Source organism: Anopheles cruzii, chromosome 3, assembly GCF_943734635.1.
Source record: "Anopheles cruzii chromosome 3, idAnoCruzAS_RS32_06, whole genome shotgun sequence".
In the NCBI taxonomy this organism is placed as follows: Eukaryota; Metazoa; Arthropoda; class Insecta; order Diptera; family Culicidae; genus Anopheles; species Anopheles cruzii.
The window spans coordinates 51,472,053-51,493,020 of NC_069145.1; the positions used below are offsets into that span (position 1 = coordinate 51,472,053).

The window sequence follows — 20,968 nt, forward strand, 5'->3', positions numbered from 1 at the left end:
CCTTTGAAGCCCGTGTTTAAAGCAAGCAATAGCTTTACCGCCACCTGCAGGCGAGCGTTCAAGCGAAACGGAAGCGTTGCCGCCAGTAACAAACGGGTCCGGGTCGCCAACTACGAAACTGGCCGCGCCTGGTGGCAAGGATGCATAAATGGATCGCTTGTATACGCTAATCAATTAGCATTTGTCATGGCAGCATGATTGCACGGGAATCGGTGGGAAAACTCCACGAACAGGTCGGACCAGCGGCGAACTATGTTCAAGATAGCACGCTGAGGGATAAAGCGAACGCGAGAGAGGGCCAAAGCGGTTGGGTCAGGCAGTTGGGAGGAAAGTAGCTTTCTGATAACGCACCGGTCTGCTGGAGCCAACAGTGGAGATCGGGGTGGTGCAGAGAGCGATGAAGTCAAACAGGTGGTGTCCGCCCCGGACGCTCATACGCCGTGCTCGATAGACTGGCAGAACTGGTGGCGAGTAGTCGATATTTTAAAACAGTGTCGGGGTCGGCGTGACACGCTCTCGCACAACCAGACGGACATTCGCCTTGCGTCCGGCGGCAAAGGACAAACGGGCACTCAAAGTACAAATCCCTAGATCACAATTTCCCCCGAGAGAACGGCCCGGAGAACCGGCCGGATTGGATGGTGAGGTTGCGTTTTGGGGGAGGGTTACTCCCTCCCAGAAAGGGGCCATCGACTCAGGACCAGGCCGGATATCGACACAAAGTCGAATCGCAGGATTGGGCACGTACGGTGCGTGCCGCGTGAGGTAGCGCAAATCGTACAGGGCCCGCCCGGGCCAAGCATGTTGTCTGGCATCACCACCACCGTATCGACAGGCATCCGTGGGAGAAACGCATAAACGAGAAAAGTGTCCGATGCCAGGCCGCCGCCCGAGCCAAAGCTTTCATGAATACGCGAAGTACACCCACTTCGTGTACGCTTTTCGCGCACGTACGCAATGGAAAATTGCGTAAAGCCGTCGTGGTCCGTGTGCCGGCCGGTGGGAGTTTGGGAAAACGGGGCGGATTCGATTCGCGTCCTTGTTATCGCAAGCATCATTCGTGATTTTAATTTGACTGGATTTTTACGTATCCGTATCGGTTGTTAGTTGCTGCTGGGTTAGTGGGTTGTTGTTACTGGTCGTTGATGCAAACTTCTAGAAGATTCCTGCCCGTACAGCTGTATTGCGTAACGGTACTTGCTTTATGTGTTCGATGGACACATTTTAAAGTGGTTCTTGGTCACGCCGTAATACAGGGTGGTCAAAAACGCGTGCACATTTTGAACTACTCATTATTTGACGTTTAAAACGTCAAACTTGATTCTGGAAAATGTAAACATTTAGTAGACACTTCCAAATTTACGAAATGGGTCGCTTTACGCTTGAAGAAAGCTGGGAAATATTAAAAACTTACTTCCAAAGTGGTAGGTCTAATCTCAAACTGTACGATATTTGAAAAGCACATTTCATGTAAGCTTATGGTTAAACACACGTCGTGCAAGAGAAGCCAATGCACCCCCTACGAGTGACTGTTCGGTGCAGATTTTGGTCTTGCGGCATCATCGGCCGCCGTATGAAAGAATGAAGAAAGAGCCGTCGTAACCGTCGATGGCGAACGCCACCGAGAAATGTTGGTTAATTGTTTCTTTGGCGAAATTGATGCTGAGAACTTAGCCGACATTTGGCTTCAACAGGATGGCGCTACGTGCCCTACAACGACAGCCACGATCGATTGTTTGCGCCGCATCTTCGAAAATCGAACATTCAGCGGAAATGGTGATGTGAATTGGCCTCCAAGAAGCTGCGATTTGACGCATTTGGATTATTATCTTTGGGGAGCGGTGAAAGATAAATGTTATGCGAACAAACCAGCAACTATTGACGACCTTAAGAGCGAAATTGAAATTGCCATTGCCGCGATAGGACCAACGACAGTCGAAAAAGTGCTCAAAAATTGGGTCGACCGAATAGGGTACTGCGAAGCCAGTCGTGGTGGACATTTGAGCGAAATTGTTTTTCACACATAAATTTGATGATCAACCTTTCAAATAAATGTTTAAGCATCGAAAAATATTCAGCCGTTTTTGTTTTATAACCAAATCAAAATGTGCACGCGTTTTTGACCACCCTGTAGTTAAAGGGTGCCGAAATGTTTCTAAATAAATCCGACGTATGACAACCGTAACCGCGGAACTCCCAACATAGCTTTCTTCCAGCGTTGGTGTCTCAGTATCAAGTAGCCTTCGCGTTTACCACATCAATGGTTTATTTCTAGTATTCACAGCCAAGCATTATAGCTTTGACGTGGTACTACTTTACAACTTGGCACGAAAAAGAACTCAAGGAATGCGTGTGTTGTGAAGACCAGCAAACCGGAGCTGGTGTAGTCGGAATAATTATTCGAAGTTCCAGGACCCAGAACAGTCAACCCTGTCTTCGAACACCCGGAATGCAGTGTTGCCCGCTCAAGTTCTTCGTGAGAAACCGACCGATGGATGTTGGGGTATTTTGTAGGCAATCGATTCGGGACCAAATAGAATTTCGGCACCCGATTTTCGCTGTGAATGTTTTTCTTGATACGAGGGATTTTGTCATCGTTTGTTGCTGGCTGGCCACCAGGCAAGAAGGATGCGACCGGTGCTGACAAAAACGAAGCCTTTGTGAAAGCAAATCGTAACACGAATTAGCGTGACGAGCGGTTATGATAGTGATCCATGAAACGCTGGGAAAAGCGCAGGCCGTCCATTAGCGTGGTCGTGGTTCCGTGTGGTGGCGGTGGCCAACGGCGCCGTATCCTAACCCACCATACTCGAACCGGTGCTGCAGCACACGGAAACGCGAAAATGTTTTGCCCAATACCCGCGCGAGTGTCATGCACGTAATTAAAAATTTAAATTAATGTTTCTACAGCTTACATAACTCTCGTGGCGGCGGCACGCTAATGTGTCACCCGGCGCCGGAAGATGGAAAATGTCCCGAAAATGGCAGAAAATTTAGCATAATTGATACATCTCTAGGACACTCAGGGCGCTCAGGAGGCATAACATACCGTACCGTTTGCCGAACAGGGATTGCTTTAGGGTTTGGCTTTAAACATCGCTTCAATACAAATAAAACCAACTTTCGCCATTACGGCGCGCCCGGCAACCCGAAAAGATGTATGTGTACTTCAAATTAATTAACGGATAAACTTTTCCACCCAATGTGTCGCCCTCGCGTGCCTCTGCGCGTAACTTCGACCAAAAGACACAAACGGTTTTCGGTTGAAAAAACAAACGGCGCCCCCCCCCGCCCGAACCAGGGTCCTGATCATGGTCAAAAGTGGATTAAAATAAATCTCATGTCAGAGAATAACTAGGTATCGTAATGAATCAAGTTAAACAAGAGCGCGCGCATTGGGGATTGTATGGGAAGGAGTTCCAGGTTCGGGAAGAGCAAACTATCGCCACCAACGCCAGCGGGTCAATTGTGCGCCTCAAGATAAGTTGTGACAGTGTCGTGGGGTTCCGGTGGATGTTCTGTTTGGGGAGAGACACATTCGCCCATGCCCATTCGGGTCCCGCGGGAGTCCAGCAGTTACCCAACGGGTCACACGGGTAAACATTATTCGGATTCGGGTTAGTGCTTAGAAACTTTTCAACGTTGTCTCGCGTCTCCGCTTATCGCGGCCACGGCCACATGTTTACGCACTTAATTGGCCGAGTGGCCTTTAAGATAAAAGCCGTGCGTCTTGCCCGGTGTTGTACTGGCCGCCACACTCTGCCTAGCTGCCTAAGCTCTCGATGGCGGTGACGACTGATTCTGATGGCGGTTAATTGACGACACTTGCGGCCCTCACTCGTACGTGAGGAGCATTTCAGGCTCTCGGGCTTCCGCCTGACTCCATGATGATCCACACTGGACTGGAGCTTTAGACTGGAGCCTTCAGAACTTCGCACTGCACGCACGTAAATAAAGGAAACGTTTCTAAGCTACATCCGGATTGATCACTGGCACAGGCCCACCATAACAAAGCACAGCACGAGTCGCAAATCGCAAACACACACTACAGGTGCCCTCCGCCAAGTAGCGGCCAAGATGGAGCACGCACTGGTGACTATTTATCCTCGTTTTTCGTTGGTTGGTTTCCACCAGATATCCTTGCAAATGTGCCCCGACCTGGAGAGACCAGAAGGCCAGAGGCTTCACACACCTACAACACACGCTAAACCCGGGCCGGGTCGGGTCGGGAAAAATACGTCCAACAGCGTTTACGTTCGGCCGCGCTCTGTGTACCTTTGTCGACGAGCGTCGTCGAGCGACTAGACGCGGTGTAGCGAGCGAGATTCGAGATTTCTCTGACGGGTGAGCGAGATTCGGTATCCACTTCCTGGCTCTCGGGGCTCTCGGGGCAGGACAGCAGCAGCGAGCGAACACGATCGCGGGCGAGAGCTTTTTCGAGCAGTGCGCTTCGCTTCGGGTCGAGCAGAAAACCCTCGCCCATCCTTCAGGTGTTTGTGAGGACGGGGGCCATGGACGCCCGCATGGACTGCGGACGCAACACTTCGCTCCCATCCTTGAACCACGCCACGGGGAGCCACTACTAATGTACCGCACGGAGTGGAGCTTGCTCGGCCAGTAACTACTACCCACAGACCCCGTTCCCGATTTCCCGAGGGAGCATCAAGGGGTTCCCCACCGGGGAGCACGAGTGGCCAAAGCTGGAGAGCGCCGCCGCTCGGCACACGCACGCATCGGAGTTGCGCTCGGAGTATATTTTCTATTTTCCCCGCTTTTTTTACTCTTTCCCGTCGTCGTCGTCCGTTTTTTTTTTGTTCGATTCAACGCGAAACGTAAACCCAACCGCTGATTGATATGCATCAGTTGTCCGGTGCCTAACTCAACCTTGCTCTTGCCACCAGACCCGGCAAGTCCTTTCTTGTTGGGTCGTTTGGAGAGTTTTTGCCTTCCTTCTTCTGCCGGCCGCTCCTGCCGGGCAACCGTAGCGACCGTAAAAGTGCACAAGTTATGAATTCCTTTCCCGTCTCCCATGTCTCGAAAATCCGCTGTCGCGGTGCTTCCCCGCACGGCCTCGTTTCGACCACGTCCGGAAGTGCGATGGCCACCGTTTGCAGCATGATTGAGCGCGGAGAATTCATAACATTTTTCTATTTCCACCGCATTACCGTATGCCCTGCGATTCGGTAGCGCTCAGTAGGGCATATCAAAGGCCGTGGGCGATTTTAGGGACGTTAATCGGACGGTTTACCTTGAGCGGTTCCAACGCTCAGATCGATTTTTAGTAAAACAATCGTATGTTGGTATAGTAGTCTCCTCCTCTTTCAAATGGGCAGACTGTTGCACGTGGTCGGGCAGGCCACTCGGGCCTCTAACCGTGTCGCAAACAAATCAACTACGATTGCCTGACGCGCGCGCGCGCGAAGCGAAGTCCGAATGCCGTGCCAGATACGGGCAAATAAATAAACTAATCAATCAAGATAGCAAATATCATCCGGGTCCGCGGGATTCCGCGCCCTCGGTCGTCCTTGCCGATCGGACAGCGCGCGACGGATTTCCGGAAATTGAGTCACAGAAGGGCCGAAGGTTGACGGTACATGCCGGGGGCACTGTTGCGGAATCACCGTTAAACACGGCGAGCCGGTGGCCGGTGGCAAGATGAAGGTGTAGGCAAATATTCGTCAGTCAGTCCAGCATCACCAGCATCATTACCGTCATTGTCATCGTCTGGATCGTGGTTTGGAAAACCAAACAGAATTTACCGGGAACATTGAATGAAACGCGATTGAAATGAATGCAACGCCTATATTTGCATTTGGGCAGGGCAGGGAGTCAAATGGTCAGTAGCGGTGTTTGATGGTGAGTCAATGTTTTAAAATCATTTACAACGGTACTTTGAGTTCGATCGGCTAACAGGAAAAGGCTGGTAAGTAAAATAAGAGCTATTGCTTTCAAACCACCATGCAGATGACGCAAGCATCGTGAGTAAGGTTTTGAATGATGCCCGCTGATGTTTTTATGCTTCTTACAAAAGCCAGAACAATCTTAAGTCTCCCCAGAACGGACTCTGTCCAGGATTTCGATCAATTTCCGTCTACACCGTTCGGCGTCCAATTCAAGCAAGCGCAGCATGTCGCTAAATAGCTAATTAAAGTCAAGGCCGCCGGCCACGGAATCGATTCACAAAACGCCCCGACTCGTCTCAAGGATCGCAAGATTGGTACACCACCAGCCACCAGCATCTAGCAGATGATCGCGTCTGATGGGTTTCAAAAGAAACGATTGCCTTCCACCGTGATCCAACAACGTCGTCATCGCTGAAGGTGATCTATTTTTTGCCGTTCAGCCCCAAGCGCCAAGTTCAAGTGTGATCGCTGAACGGCAATAGTGGTTCCCTGCAATTTCTGCTATACGGGTTAACGGTTCCTTCAGGGCATCAGCAGAGCCTGTGAATCAGCCCGGTGATGGCATTTCTTCTTCGTAACCATAACACACCAGCGACGTTCGACACCATCTGGCAATAGCGCTCCAACGCGATATTTATGCTTCACCAGCGCGACCCATTGCTGGATAAACATAGCCATTGAACTTGAACGGTGCGATTCGAGTTGAGTTGAGACAGTCCGCTCCGTTCATCCCTTTGGAATGGAATTACCTTTGGCGCCAGCGACAACATCCAGAATGTGCCAAAAATTTGTAACCCATCGATTAGGGATAGAGCGAACCGTGTGTGTTGGGCGCCGGATAATGATGGCGGTGAAGGTGGTAACAACTTAGCCCAGGCATTCCAACACGTAGCCCCACCACCGATGTGTCACCGGTGAAACGCATAAATCGAACCACAGCCCTTCCTCCTGCCGGTGGATTATTTATTTATGTGGTAAATTACAAATCCCCGTGACGATGAGCTTTACGTCTTTGATCTCGTATCAGTTACAATCGGGCGGGCCTCGGGCGCCGGTCGGGGTCGGGTCGCCCGGCCGGCCGGCGTGGGCATTGTTTGTTCAGCATTATTATTCATTAGATGCGTTACGGAGACGGAATTATGTGCCGTAGCGTGAAGGTGAAATAATCACATAAACGAACGAACGGCATTTCAACGTCAACGCCATCATCAACGGCGGCGTAGGAAAATGTGTGCCACGGTTTACAAACTCTTCGTGGCCTGCTCGATGAGCCAAAAAATGAGGTGTGTTTAATTACGATTATTTTCGCATTGCGTATTAACATACATCTACATGTTGGGCATTTATCAAAACCCATTTCAAATAGTTGAGTAGATAGGAAAATCAAAACACTGGCAATAGTTAACGTGTCGTAAAAATATCGCTTCACTAGCATCGTAAAACGCTGACCATTAAGTTGAACGTAAAAATAGTCCATCTCTTACGATACGGTGGAAGATGCTACTCATCGCGTGCCCGGGACCGTATAGTTCGAGCTCAGCATTTGGCCAGAAGTGGAAGCGGGGAGCATTAGAATCAGAAGAAAAATAAAAAAATCCTCAAACATTTAAACTATATTTGCGTGTGTGTGTGTGTGTGTGGAGCTATACTGCGTCAGCGTTTGGCGTCCGAGCAACGTAGCTCTTGTCTACATTTCTACGAGTTTTCTGTTTTAAATCATTCGCTAATCATTTCACCCTGACCTCCGAGAGACAGCTCTTGTAGCACCTTTCAACAACTCGGAAAATACGAATGGCCAGATTCAGTGGCCGCCAATAGAGCGGGGAACCATGGAAAGCGTAGTAATGCGTGCTACTTGTTAATGGACGTTTTACGAGCGCTGTCGGAATTCCTGCAGCAGTGGGCCACCGATTTGTTTGGAGTTTCTTTAGCATCCAAAAACTGTGCTGCATTAGAACGAAATCGTGTTATTGATGACGTATTTTTGTGGTCATTTGTTCATTCGGTGTATATTTTCTCCCCTAATGGAGACTCATAAAATTCTGCATCATGTAGCTATCGAGCTGGTAGCTCGTCCGAAGATCATCCGTCTCGCAGTGTCGATTAATCGGTTTCTATGCGAAAGACGTCGGTTCGAACCCGGACACTACATTCACCTGAATACAAAACTTTAACTTGATACTAAATACGGTTCTCTGCGTTCTAATAATAATAATAAACAAATAAATAGTCATCTAGTTAACAATTCTGAGTTATAAGCCTCCATAACTCACCGTATTTAATATTCGCGTGAAGAATCAACATGTGTTAACCCCTGGTTTTGGTTCCTGATTAGCTATGCGGATCATTTCAGCCTCAAATTATATGATCACTTTTTTAGATTTGCATTAATCTCCCATTCGTAAGACCCACGCTTGGTTTCAGTTTAGCTCAGAAACATTCGGAAAGTTTTACAATGAAAACTAAAGTAAGACGATTGAGACGGGCTTGTGTGCGTATGACTATTTTCCTATTACCAATTAGACAAGATTACCAAGATTGATGATGGATGTACACATGGAGAGTGTTCTAACGTTCTAACGATCTTCGATCGATCGGAATATATATTTCTAACTAGGTTTTACCACCTGACGCTTGGATGTTGGTTGGATGACGCTAAACACACCTTTCGGTGTCGGATCCGTGCTTTATCGTCAATACACGTTTTAACCCGGCAAGAAGCAAGTACGTCGCATAAATCACTTAACCACTGCCTTCAATAAATTGACCCCATTGCGATTCGTTTCTGACACGGTCGAGTTCGACTTAATAACTCGATCGGCATTTTTGTTGTTGTCGGCGACGGCCTCGCTCATTTTTGTTTTGTTTTTACGAGTTACGAACTTTTCCGCAATCCAAAAGCAATGAAATGGACTGTTTCGGTTGAAATTAAGACCCACTACACGTTCGCTGCGAAGTCTTATCAGTTACCCGTTCTCCGAAGTTCTTCCAGTTCTTGCCAGTTGGATGGCGCCAGGCTTTGCCAGACGAATGGCTACCTATGGAGGGAGCGTATTTGATGACTTTGCTTCGATCGGCTTCAGTTTTACGATTGAAAACGCATCAAGATTACTCAAAATAGGAATTGGCGCTTGATAGGGGCCAGACGCACGCTTAGGCGGAACCTGTTTGAGACGGTTGGCGAATTTTTAGCCTCGGTTATTGGCGCTCGTCTTTGGAATTTCTATGAAAACCACATACAGTGGGTGATAACTGTATGCGACTTTGCCCTGTTCGGCTATTCAAGTGACTGTGCAATGGAGCCGCATCCTGTCAAGTTCTTGTCTGGTGTGTTTCGGTACACAACACATTATCGGTCATTGCATTACAAAATTGCGCACCTTTCAAGTTCAATCCTTCCGAGGGGTCCGAAAGTTCGAAAAAAGCATTACGATTACAGAAGATCTGCGGTGTCAGCGTGAAAGTAAAACCATAAGGCACGTCAAACTTGTAGAGCAGTTCAACTCAAACCTGCCCGCAGCATTATTTGCGGCATTCTCGAAAGAAATCGGCGAGCAGTAATCCTTTTTTCGGGAAACCCTTATATCGTATTCCCGCCTTTCTCCAGGTGGCGATCTTATGCGGCTGATAACAGCACTTGCCTTTGGCCAGCGACTCGACCAATGAGCCCGGGGAAGGCATGGTTATCGTTTGCAACAAATTACTCATAATGATGAGCATCATCAATCACGTGATGCGTGATAAGATCGATATGAAAAGTCCGCCGAGTTGCTTGAACAGGCACAAACCAGACAAAAACGAGTCCTGTTCCTGAGCGCAACATTTGGGAATGGGGCGCACCGCCGCCCACGACCGATTGATTGTAGGTCATTATTCAGAACACTTCGGTACGCAGTGAACCTACGGCACGAGGCACGGCCCTATTAATATAACGACTTCGAGCATGTGTGTTGCGCGAATTGACAAGTGACCATCAGTAGTGCGTGACGGTGAATAAACGTTCGGGAGTATCAGTCTAGAAGCCATTTGGAACAGATTTCACGCGCAGCACTGCGCAAATTGGTTGCGCAGAAACGGCACAGACTTAGCGGTGGAGCTTCCACTAGTCTCCACTAGATGTCGGTAGCGCGACAACAAAGAATCGTGCTGAGCTTTTTTCAATTATCGCAGCAGAAATTCCTGTTACTGTAATGATGTTTTCTGTAACAATGAGAATGTAAAATGTGTACAATCGGTTTCATTAACAACTGCAGGAAATTTAGAGGGACTACTTGACGCCCATTCCACCTGAACCAAGTAAAACCCTTAATTAGAACAAAGCAGTAACGCAGTAAATTAAGTTTTTGCACTTCTTATACCATTTTCACTTCACGAGGCAAACACTCTGACACTTGAAGGAGGGGTTCACAGGAAATACTATACCTGTCAGCTTTCATTAGATAAATTATGATTTATGGAATCGTAAAAATGGCACACCTATCGCATGCTGACCAAGCGGCCGTTGTGAGCAACAACACCATTTGTTTATGTCCAACACACTTTGTTACGGAAAGAAAAGCGGAATTCTTACCTTACAAACGCCTTCAACGCATATGCCGCGGCCACTGTTGCTGCGGCGGAAATAGTCGGTCGGTTTGTTGCAAGACGTTCCATCGATGACGGTTTGGTTCAGTGTGGCGAAGTAGCGCATACCGATCGGTTTACAGTTGAGCTCACATTCGGCGTCCTCTGTCAACAAGACAAGATGCTAAATGGTAGGACGTCCTTCATTGAAACGGAGCGAATTTACCTTTCACGAATGCTTCCCAAATGTAACGCTTCTCCTGGAACGACTGGCTGTTGAAGCTGGCGCACTGCTGCTCCCGAAAGTCGCCATCGGGGCCCGGACAGTCCTGGAATGCAGTGTAACCCCAATGAAAGGCCTTTGTAACTCACGCGCCACATGGCGAGGAAATGGAAATGTACCTGTTCATTACACAGATGATACCGCTTGATGATTCCAATGCATTCCGAACTTTCGACCGCGGGTTTGGCACTCTTTTTGCCGTTGATGTATCTGAAACGATGTTGGTGTTTTACTCAAATTTCTAATGGCCTTCTATCGATTGCGTAAATGTGAAAATAAATTTTGCAACGTTATGCTTCGCCGAAAACGGTCATGAAATGTGAGAAATTATCGAGTAAAGCGGTGAAACGATACACTTTTCATCTGTACATGTCATGTTGCCCTCTCCAGTTGCCCTATTTGTTGGTGCAACATTGATTCATCTCTGCAAATTGGACAACAACTCGCCAATGAAGCATAATGTATTCAATACATTCATATTATTACATTGATCCTTCTGCGTATGGTGATTGGCTTTATGTGGAAAAGCGGGCCACTGATTATCCCTCATCGTTTCGATGCATGGAGCCGACAGATACTGGCACGATGATCAGTTTTCATGCGATGCATTACACCGTTAACCCGCTAGGGACCGCTTGTTTCTGGGAAGGCATGCTTTTCTCCAATAAACATTCAAATTATGCGCTGGCTTCTAATGCCTGCCCCATTTCGTTGGGGCACATCAATCACGACACGGACTTGTCGGATTGTTCTCGTATTTCCAATTGAAGATTCACTCCACTGTCAGAAGCCTGGCTTTGCCGGACGGTCGCCGAGTCCGAGAAATCGTTCTAAAACTGGCGCAATGGCAAACGGCTGGGGCTTTTGGAGTTACGGCTGGATAACACGGAAGGAGTAGTATAATAAAATCTTTCACATGCAGCCATCGTGCAGGTCGTTCCCAGATTAACGCTTTCGTTAATTCAAATGTCTCCCACTATTACCCCGGCAGTCCGGGCGGAAGAACCCGAATTAAAACTGACAGCTGAAGCTGGAACCGACCAGCGACCAGCAGCCGGCCGCTATGGTTGTTGAGGTGATCAGCGCCTTAAGGTTAGGGACCGCCGGAACGCCGTTTGGTTGCCTTGAGTTGCGAACCACCGCCCGGCACAAGTGTGGTTACCGATTACCGAGCCTACAGCAATCCTTCCCCGACTCCCGAAGGAAGGTGTTCACAACCAACGCTGGGTGCTGATAACTACAATCTCATTTCTCTCCATTGTGCCGCCGTTCTTTGCGAAAGGATTCGCCGGTTTAGCGCGCGATCTTACGGAGGTGAGCAGCGTGACCGTGTTTAAAAAGTATCGCACCGATTTTTCCCACCAGCCCAGCTGTCACGCTGTTGCTGGCCGTTGCATTGAATGCATAATGAACGGCTCACGATGACGTGTCAGCATGGTGCGCGCCGGCGTGTCAGTTGCAACTGTGTTTGACAAGATTGCCTCTGGCGGACTGACGAGGGTTCCGCAAAAAAAAAAAAAATGGCACGTAATGCACGTAAGAATTATGAGCGGTTACGAATGGAGCCCAGCATGAAGCAAAGAGTCTCTACGATCGGTTGGACTCATTGAATTTAGTGCCGTATGCCCACGTGTGCATGCACAAGTGTTTATCATCTCGCTTTTGGGGTTTTCTCTTTTGCTTTGCCAAACTGTAGAACAGCAACATGATATAGAAAGACGAAAAAGATAGAGACTAAAGATGGATCTGTCACTTTTGCTTTCTCATGGTGCTCAACCTAAATCTGAAACTGACCAGCGTTTCGTTCGTTCCAAGATGTTGAAGACTTAATCTGGCATCCGTGCTAATGCAAGATCCATCAGCATCTTTATCACAGAAAGTGAGACTGAAACACTGAGGGTAAGGGTTCTGTGAAAATACTAAACATCATGATTATCATCTATAGAAGCCCCCACTGAGTTCAGGGATCACTGATAAATCCTCTGTTAGATGGTCTGTTTAAAAATCATTAATCAGGACAAATTGTCTGATTGTTGACTTTGAGAATAATGATTTGGGTATAATTCGGGTTCGCAAAGATATTTTTGCCAAATACAATACCAGAATGAAGCCACAAGCGCCGCATTCCTTAGATCCTGTGACTCTTTTCTTATCGTCTAATCCTTTTTTGTTGTTTAATATTATTTTTATGTTTTTGACGAAGGAAGAACCAAACAAGATAGCAAAGATACATAATTTTTTCAAGTTCTTTGACGACTGGAAAATACGTTGGAGAACACATATCTTAAAGGGGCTTAAGTAACAGCCCTCAAGATTCGTTGACCGACCATTTTTCTATTTTATACTTTTCATTTGATATCACTCAGAATGTTTTGACTGTTCAAATTAAAAGCTATCCAAAGAGCAGTTTGAACGTAAGAACTGCGGAAAACGCAAAATGGTAAAGGTCGAATGAACTAACATAACAGCAGAACACATGGTCCGGAGCTCCGGAGTGCGATTTCTCTTTTATGTGATTGCATCCGCTACTGACCGCGTCGGATTTTCATGTTGCCATTAAAATAAAAGCGATTTTCGCTCTGGTTTCCTCTCTAGCAGGCCCTGCATATGATGACGCGAACTGAAGATAGAAGACAGTAGACCGTCTGTGTGGAGAGTGCTTTTCGAGTTCATCATCACAACTTAAACACACTTTCCGTACGGCACTTCAGTGAAACGAAGATGGATAAGTGCCGCAGGAAGCTCGCCGCTCAAACGGCGATGTCGCAGTCAGTGACCGATGCATCCCAAATACTTGTCAGGAACTTCTACTCGAGAGGATTTGCTTCCGTGCCGCCGTGATTTTGGTAATCCGATTAAATCCTGAACCAATGCTCTCGATAGCGATGCTCGCGAAGGCTAGAGTCATTTCAAGAAACCTGCTACTCGGAAGCACTGACACAGCCGTCATTCGTGTGTTTGAGAAGCAGAAACACGGCCCCAAGTACCCGCGTGCAGCGTTTCGTACACTTGTGTGAGGAAGTTTTTTAATGAATCCAATAAATTCCAAGCAGCTCTGAAGCTAGACTCGTATTGTAAGGAACAGAAAAAAAAACTCCAGCCGCCTTTCCCTAAAGAACCTGGGGACAGAAGGGGGCAAGTGGCCACTTCCATCTGATGGCCGGCTCTCATTTCGACAGACATCGCCGCCGCCGTGGCGGATATGACGGCGGATAGCACTTTCGAAGCCGAGTCAGCAAAAGGAAGCTCCGGTTACGATTCTGGCAGCGAAAGCATCGGAGTGGCATAATTAGATAAAAGTGGATTATAGTATTTCTCATCGTTATATTTCCATGTCTAGAGCCCCTCGCCCAGTAGTACCGGGGCACGGCTCCGGATGCCGTCGTCCGTGTCATGAAAGATTGTCGCTTAGCCGGGCGTGCTGATCGCTGAAGTCGCAAAGCGGATCAAGTGCTTGTTTTTCGGAGCAAATTACAAACGTATTTTACCTACTTGGAACAACGCTGATGGATCTGTGTGGTGAGTTTTCTCTTACTTCTCGCACGCTTTAGGCGCCTCGTTTTGGGCGGACTTAAGAGCAACGGATGTAGAACGAAACACAAGACGGCGCTTCTATTGCACGACGTTCTTCTTTTTCAGAACGCAGTTGCGGTTGGGAGTTGGGAGGTGGTACGAGGACACACCCGCCGCCAGCTAGCGTCACGCAGACCGCCAACAGGAGCCAGAGACAGGAGCGCGCGCCAGTGGAGTCGCTCATTTATACCCAAAGTTTTTCAGCTATATCGTGTAACAGGCGCAAAAAGAAGCCGCATCTCCAGCTTCACCTAAGCGCGAAAAAAGCGAGAAAACTTAAACAATGTGTCACTTTTTGCCAGCCCGCCTGCTTTGACGGCGGAACCTCCGAAGGGCGAAAAACTAACGATTCTGCTCCACTTTCGACAAAGTAACGGGCCGAAACTTTACGCGTATGGTGGAAAAAACTTTTGCACGGAAGGCGGAAACGAAATGAAAATGGTCCACCCTTTCTAGGTTTGCGTTCTTGACAAGGCCCCGTTGCCGGTTGCCTCCCTAGATCCTGCCGCCTCCTGTCACACTGGACGAAAGAGGGGCGTTGGACTTAGTGTGGATGCGAAATCCATTTGCGAGATCTGCACTTATTTGGATTTGGATAGAATTAAATGTTTTCTCGTGCCTTGTCCCACCTTCCTAATGGTATCCATGCGTTCGGGGCTGCAGGAACGGGACAGTTGTAACGCAATATGGCGAAGCGTTACTATACAGAAAAAGGAGTCGCACAGGAGTTGGTCGCCGCTAGTTCTTTAATTACGGAAAGCTACAAACGAACGAAACGCAAACGAAAGATAGTCACTGCTGCTCACGGTTGCTGGTGTTAGTTATTATGAGAGCAACTATTGGGGTTCTACGTTATCGGTGTATAAATCGTTCAATTATAAAGAAAAACATTGTGAGAGCAAAAAGAGAAATCATAAGAAAAAGGGGATTCCAGTGATAAGCATTCGTGGCTTGTTCAAAAATGTTCGCGACATTTGAATTTCGCGGGCTACGTATATTCGATTTTTGATTTTTATGTGGCGTTATGTGGCCACCCATGTCACTCACTTATGGTGATGAGTTCGGCCATTTTAGGTGATCAGTTAATTTTGGAAAGCTGGTTTGCTTGGACGTGTTTTGGCTCCTCGTCAATTTTTGTCTACTCCAAAAAATGGATGGCCAAGAGTCGATATCAAATTTTGTGTGAAACGCAAAAATGTATTTAAAATATTCTCAGAGGGCCGAGAAGATGTGACCGACGAAAGGCCAAATTCAATTAAATGTTAAGGTTTTACTAACAATTTTCTTCGATTGCAGGGGCGTGGTGCATCATGGGTTTTTGGCCAAAGGATGGAACGGTCAATAAGGAATATTCCCTGCAAGTTATGCACAATTTGCGCGAAGCAATCCGTTACAAACGCTCGGATTTGAGCGAAAATAAAAATTGGCTTCGGCGACCCTGCTCACACATCGTTGTTTCTGCGCGAATTTTTGATCAAAACAACACACTAAACTAATGATGCCAAAGCTACCGTATTCTCCAGGCCTCCTGTGACTTTTTCTTGTCCCAGAAACTGACAGGGCCATGAAAGGACAACGCTATGCTACGATTTAGGAGATAAAGAAGACATCGAAGGAGAAGCTGAACAAGATTACAAGAAAATAATTTGTTTTTGCTCCGAGGATTGGGAAAAACGCACAAATGTATAATATCTGATGGGGATTACTTTAAAAAAAAATAAAGATATTCAATAATACACAATATTTTTGTAAAAAAACACATAATTCCCAGAACTTTCTGAACAGCCCTCGTATATTAAGGGTATAAAAATTATTTGATTATTGGTATAGATCGTATTTGACATATCGCAATTGCCACCATTTTCGCTTTGGAAATATGATGGCCATAATTGGCTCTCAATGTACTCACACGCGTACGTATGTAAAAACCATCTCCATAGCGAAAGATCGGCACTCGGTGCCGAGGCCTCCTTTGCTCTCATTTATTACCATCGATAGCCTTCGACATCCGGTACGGAAAACATATCCGGGACCGCGGTCCGTTGCGGCACTTATCCTCGAGAACGAACGAGCGTCTCTATTGGCCGCGGGTGGGAGTTTGAATCGCTTCGCGCATGGCTGCTTCGCGCCCGTGCAACACCTATTGTCGGGATAAACACTTCATCTAGACTTCCAATTCATTAAATAATTTCTCCCAAGTGGAACGAGCGGCTGCCATGCTGCCAGCCTCTTCTAGCTTTTCCCTAGTGCCGCCCTTCCGGTTTGTTGCCCTCCATCCTTCCACAAAGCATGGCTCCGATTTTGTGCAACATTGCCGGCGCTAGGCATGCGAGGGCTACTGGAATTTTCATGACCCCGCAACCGGACGGAAGCAAAGGGAGCCTTCAATGGACGACAAATAAGCAATTTGCCATCCAAAAATGGCAACACAAATGCGATTGCTATATTCTACTCGTTGCTACTCGTAGTGTTCACGATAGTGCAACCACTTTGGTTTGTAATTCATTAACAATAGTAGTGTCCCTAAGTATCGGTGCGTCTGAGGCTATCGATCGGAAGTTCCCAATCCATAGCCGAAGAAACAACGGGAAGGTCCCCAAAATACGACGCGGCTTTCGCAGTTCTCATGCCACCCTTTTAGTCTACCTACTACATTCTGCATGCTACTACGTAAACTAAAAACTGGTGAGTCTATGATGACTTTAGTTTAATTAAAGAACTGAAGGATAATTAGCATCATTTCTTTGTTGTCTGAGGAACTCCAAAGATGTTTGAAAAGCTTGACTTTAACTCGATTTCTTTCCCATTTTTCTCGAACCCGAATATTTGACTATGACCCGGGCACAACTTGCGCCGGGTTAGGCACTTTCCGTTCCATGTCGCCTGTCTAAGTGCGTGCGAAAGTGCGTGTCGGGCACCATTCAAACCAATATCGTAATAATTCAATCAACACAATCGCAGAGAGGATCGGAAGCGCTCGGCGCTCGTGGGCGCGATTATCGGTGCCATCTCTCTGGGCGCTGCGGTGGGTATGCAACATAATTGGATTGGCAAATGGCAGCGACCAACCAGGGGACGACGGGGACTTGCATCCTTCCCAGCCCAGATGGATGATAATGCAAAACCGATGAAGTGAAAGCCATCGTCGAGAGACTTACAAAAGACTTTCGCTCGCTCGGCGAAAAGTGCACAACCGTTTCAAATAATTGACCGGCCAACGGGTTCGAAATGGGTTATGTTAGAGGCCATCCAGATAAGGGCCTGATTGAAACGAGTCCCCGAAACAGTGCCGCGTGCCATGGAACGGAACGGAACGGTTCACAACTAGGTTCCGCCGCTAGATTCCGGCCCGTTTGGGGCCCGGCTGGGTGAGTTACTGAGGAACGTTGATTAGTGAGGCGCGAAAAACAATGTGCCGTCTCAGGCATTTAAACAGTGGAAGAGCATCGGGACACGGGAGGAACGCGTGCAAGACGCCAAAACTTTGGCTCCATTCTACCAACCTTCCGATGCGCTCCGCCAAGGGCCCGGATGGGGAATTGGCGGCGTTTATCTTCTATTTGCTGGAAGGACGCCATCGCACGCGGCCCCCCCGCCCCGGACGAAGGATTAGTGGTATTTTGCGATTTAATTTAATCAGTTTTCCAAAACTTGTTGCTCGTGGGGAAACCGGGCTAATGGGTGGTGGACTGGTGGGGATTGTAATGATAATTTGAACTGGTTGCCGATACACAGGGTAGAACTGGTAGAGCAACGAGCGACAAAGTTTCCGCTCTTGTGCTTGGCTTAATGCTTTGCTTTTATTGCTTCCGGTGGATGACCAATAAACAGCAATTGTTCCACCACGATTTGCTTCATCATTTACAGACTACAACGCAGTAATCTCATGGCGAGCAACGTGGTGTCATTTCGGTAACTATGACAAGCGTGGCCGGATCTACAAATACAAAAGTTAGCAACATTTAAAAGGCGTCTATCCTTTTCATTTGACGGAGTGTTTTAAACACAAATGTCGAAATAGGTCAATATAGCCAATATTCGTTGGTTACGGCTGCTAATAAACAAAATTCTTTATCATTTTTCAAGGTTGTTTAGGGCGGGCTAGCAGCAAACGAACCCCGAACGTCCAGCAAACGTCATACTGGACAGAGAGTAGTTAACTTACATGTTTATTATCTTCCCTTGCGGAAAGCAAACATGCATGGTTCAGATATCATGTCTCGCTTTTCGTACAACGACATCTGCAGGTTAATACAAGGCTGGCTAAAAAGGAATCCATTATTTTTGAGTGAAATTCAAATTCATTCATTAGAAGTCTTATTGGCGAAAAACTCTAGGAATCTATTTTCACAATCCTTTATTGATCCCAAATTAACTCAGGAAATTCTGTAATGCGCGAAAAAGGTGTCAATCGGTTATTGTAAGGTCCGGACTATACTGTGGATGCATTAAAACATCCCAATCAAGCTCCTGGACTTTCTGGCAAGTTTCTGGTCAATCGCTAGCCTCGAGCGTTGCAGTTGTTGACGGTAGAGATCTAAATTTAGTGCTTGGCCACACGGAAGCAACTCATAATAAACTATTCTTATCAAGTCCCCAGTAGAACCTTCCTGGCTGTTAGTCCTGGGTTGGCCACGATGAGTCAAAGTGAGTCAAAGATGAAGGTTAAAGAATTAAAAAAGGCAACCGTTTTCAGCCGCGAAAGATTCAGCGCCGCTCCATCGTCTGCATGCTCTATTGAACCAATTAAATTCTCATTCCAAAACCGTTGCCAAAGTAGATAACATTTACTTTTTATCGACCGCCGCTTCAACGGACGAACCGTGATCTGAAATTGAAATAACTTGCTCATATCGGTCGCGTATCTTCAACGGCGGTTTCATCTCTAACCATTTCTGGCACATTCGGCAATGTTGGATGGATATTTTGACCCATCCGTTACTGTTAGTAAACAAAGGTTGCAGTTTCGCTGTTTGAATGCGTTAAATATTGCTCAAATCATTTTCGACCAGGCGCGTAGACCAATCAGTCGCATGATCGGTTCGTTCCATCGGTTCCAAAACGTTATTTAAAGTAAAGAACCAATTGAACTAGCGTACATTACGAATTGCGCTCGACTGCATTTTATGACACACCAATGGGTTCTTTGTGGAGTTTGCACGTTTGGAACCATTCGAAGAGAAGCTAACTAAACCTGGACTAAACCACCCGCCAGCCACCGAAACTAGTGCTCCCCGATTTGCTGGTGCTACCCAAATTCGCAAAGAAAAACGCTGAAACGCTAATGGCAACCGCTCATTGTGCGAGAAAACTACGCGGACCTCGGGTGGGCGCTTGGAGCGTACGGAGAAACACCAAAATGAATGCGAATACGGCCTCGGAAAATGTTGTACAACGCTAGAGAGAGTAGGAGAACGAAGCAGGCAGGACGGATCGGACCTCGGGGTGCCTGAGGGCACCGAAACTTGGCACTGATTTTGACCGTCAGCCTTGCACAACCGAGCCGCAAATTAGCTGAACAGGGTTCTAATGCATTTTGGCAGCCATTATGTCTAAGTCGCGTCGGACGATGGAGAGTTGGGGCATGGAGTGGCGGGATGGGTACTTTGTGGGAACGGTCGTTTTTCGGCAATCGTTTTCCACTTTATGACCACAACCAGCTGGCTGGAAATGGAATTGGACGAACAAATACTCACTCTCGCTTCCAGCAGGGCCGATGCTGGGTCTTGACGCCACCACCGCAAGATCTCGAACAAGGCGTCCAGCTGCTCCACGGACCGAACATATGCCGGACGGAGACGTTGGAAGACCGCACCGCCGGCGTGTTGTCGGTGGTCGGTAATCCGAGCTCCGCCGAGCTAGCGGCCGCCGCCGGGTTCACTTCCGGCTGCGCTTCGTTCGTCGTCAAACGGGTCGTGTTGCTGCGCCCGCCAGGGACGTCCTTCTCGGCAGTTTTGAGCCCGCGTCCGGTAGTCGATCCGTTGACACTGCCAGCAGCAGTACTCGACGAATCAGCCGCAACTGGATTCGTCTCGATGCCGGTGGCCGTTCCGTTACGCTTCTGTGGTGCGTTGGGGTTCGCGGTAACTAAGGCACTAATTTGTTCGGACACTTGCTCCGTTGGTGGGTTCTCTGGCGACTCCTTCTCGCGGTCCATGACGTACACCAAGGGTTTCTTCGGATCGGCGCCAGCATCGGGGCCGGCTTCTCGCTCACTTACGACCTCATACCGGTATCGTTCGGCGTCGTCTATCAAAAGTTCGTTTCCGTCCGCACCTGGCCGGGGGCCTTGGTTACGCGGCGAGGCGTCGTCGTCTTCGCTGTCGCCACTGCCGCCGATACCGGCGGTGTTACTGCCCGCCTCGAAATGCGGAACGAACGAAACATCATTCTCCGACAGCGGTTCGTTTTCGTTCTTGAATTTGATTAACTTTCGCATGTAGGTCGTCCGCGGAGTGCTGGTCGTCGTGAGTGGTGGTGGTGGCGGCGGTAGACTCGGTACCGAGGCGGGACTCGAAGCGCTGCCATTCGATCTCCTGGCGGCCCGTCTGTCGAGCCATTCTCGGTGAATCTGCGGTGAGTCAGGACAAAAGAAAGGTTACCGTTCCGGAAGCGAAGAGTGTGCGAAAAATGGCCACAAAAATGG

The 20,968-nt window shown here is 47.9% G+C and overlaps 1 protein-coding gene across 1 annotated transcript in view; it reads right to left on the reverse strand.

Annotated features, from left to right (window-relative positions):
* The window catches only part of LOC128270561 (thrombospondin type-1 domain-containing protein 4), a 79,165-nt gene that overhangs the window by 29,798 nt on the left and 28,399 nt on the right, over window positions 1-20,968 (reverse strand). Inside the window, exons 3-6 of the mRNA XM_053007971.1 lie at window positions 20,019-20,893; window positions 10,869-10,959; window positions 10,693-10,795; window positions 10,474-10,631 (exon numbers count right to left, since the gene is read on the reverse strand). Coding sequence (XP_052863931.1) covers window positions 10,474-10,631; window positions 10,693-10,795; window positions 10,869-10,959; window positions 20,019-20,893 — 1,227 coding nt within the window. The remainder of the gene's footprint in view (window positions 1-10,473; window positions 10,632-10,692; window positions 10,796-10,868; window positions 10,960-20,018; window positions 20,894-20,968) is intronic.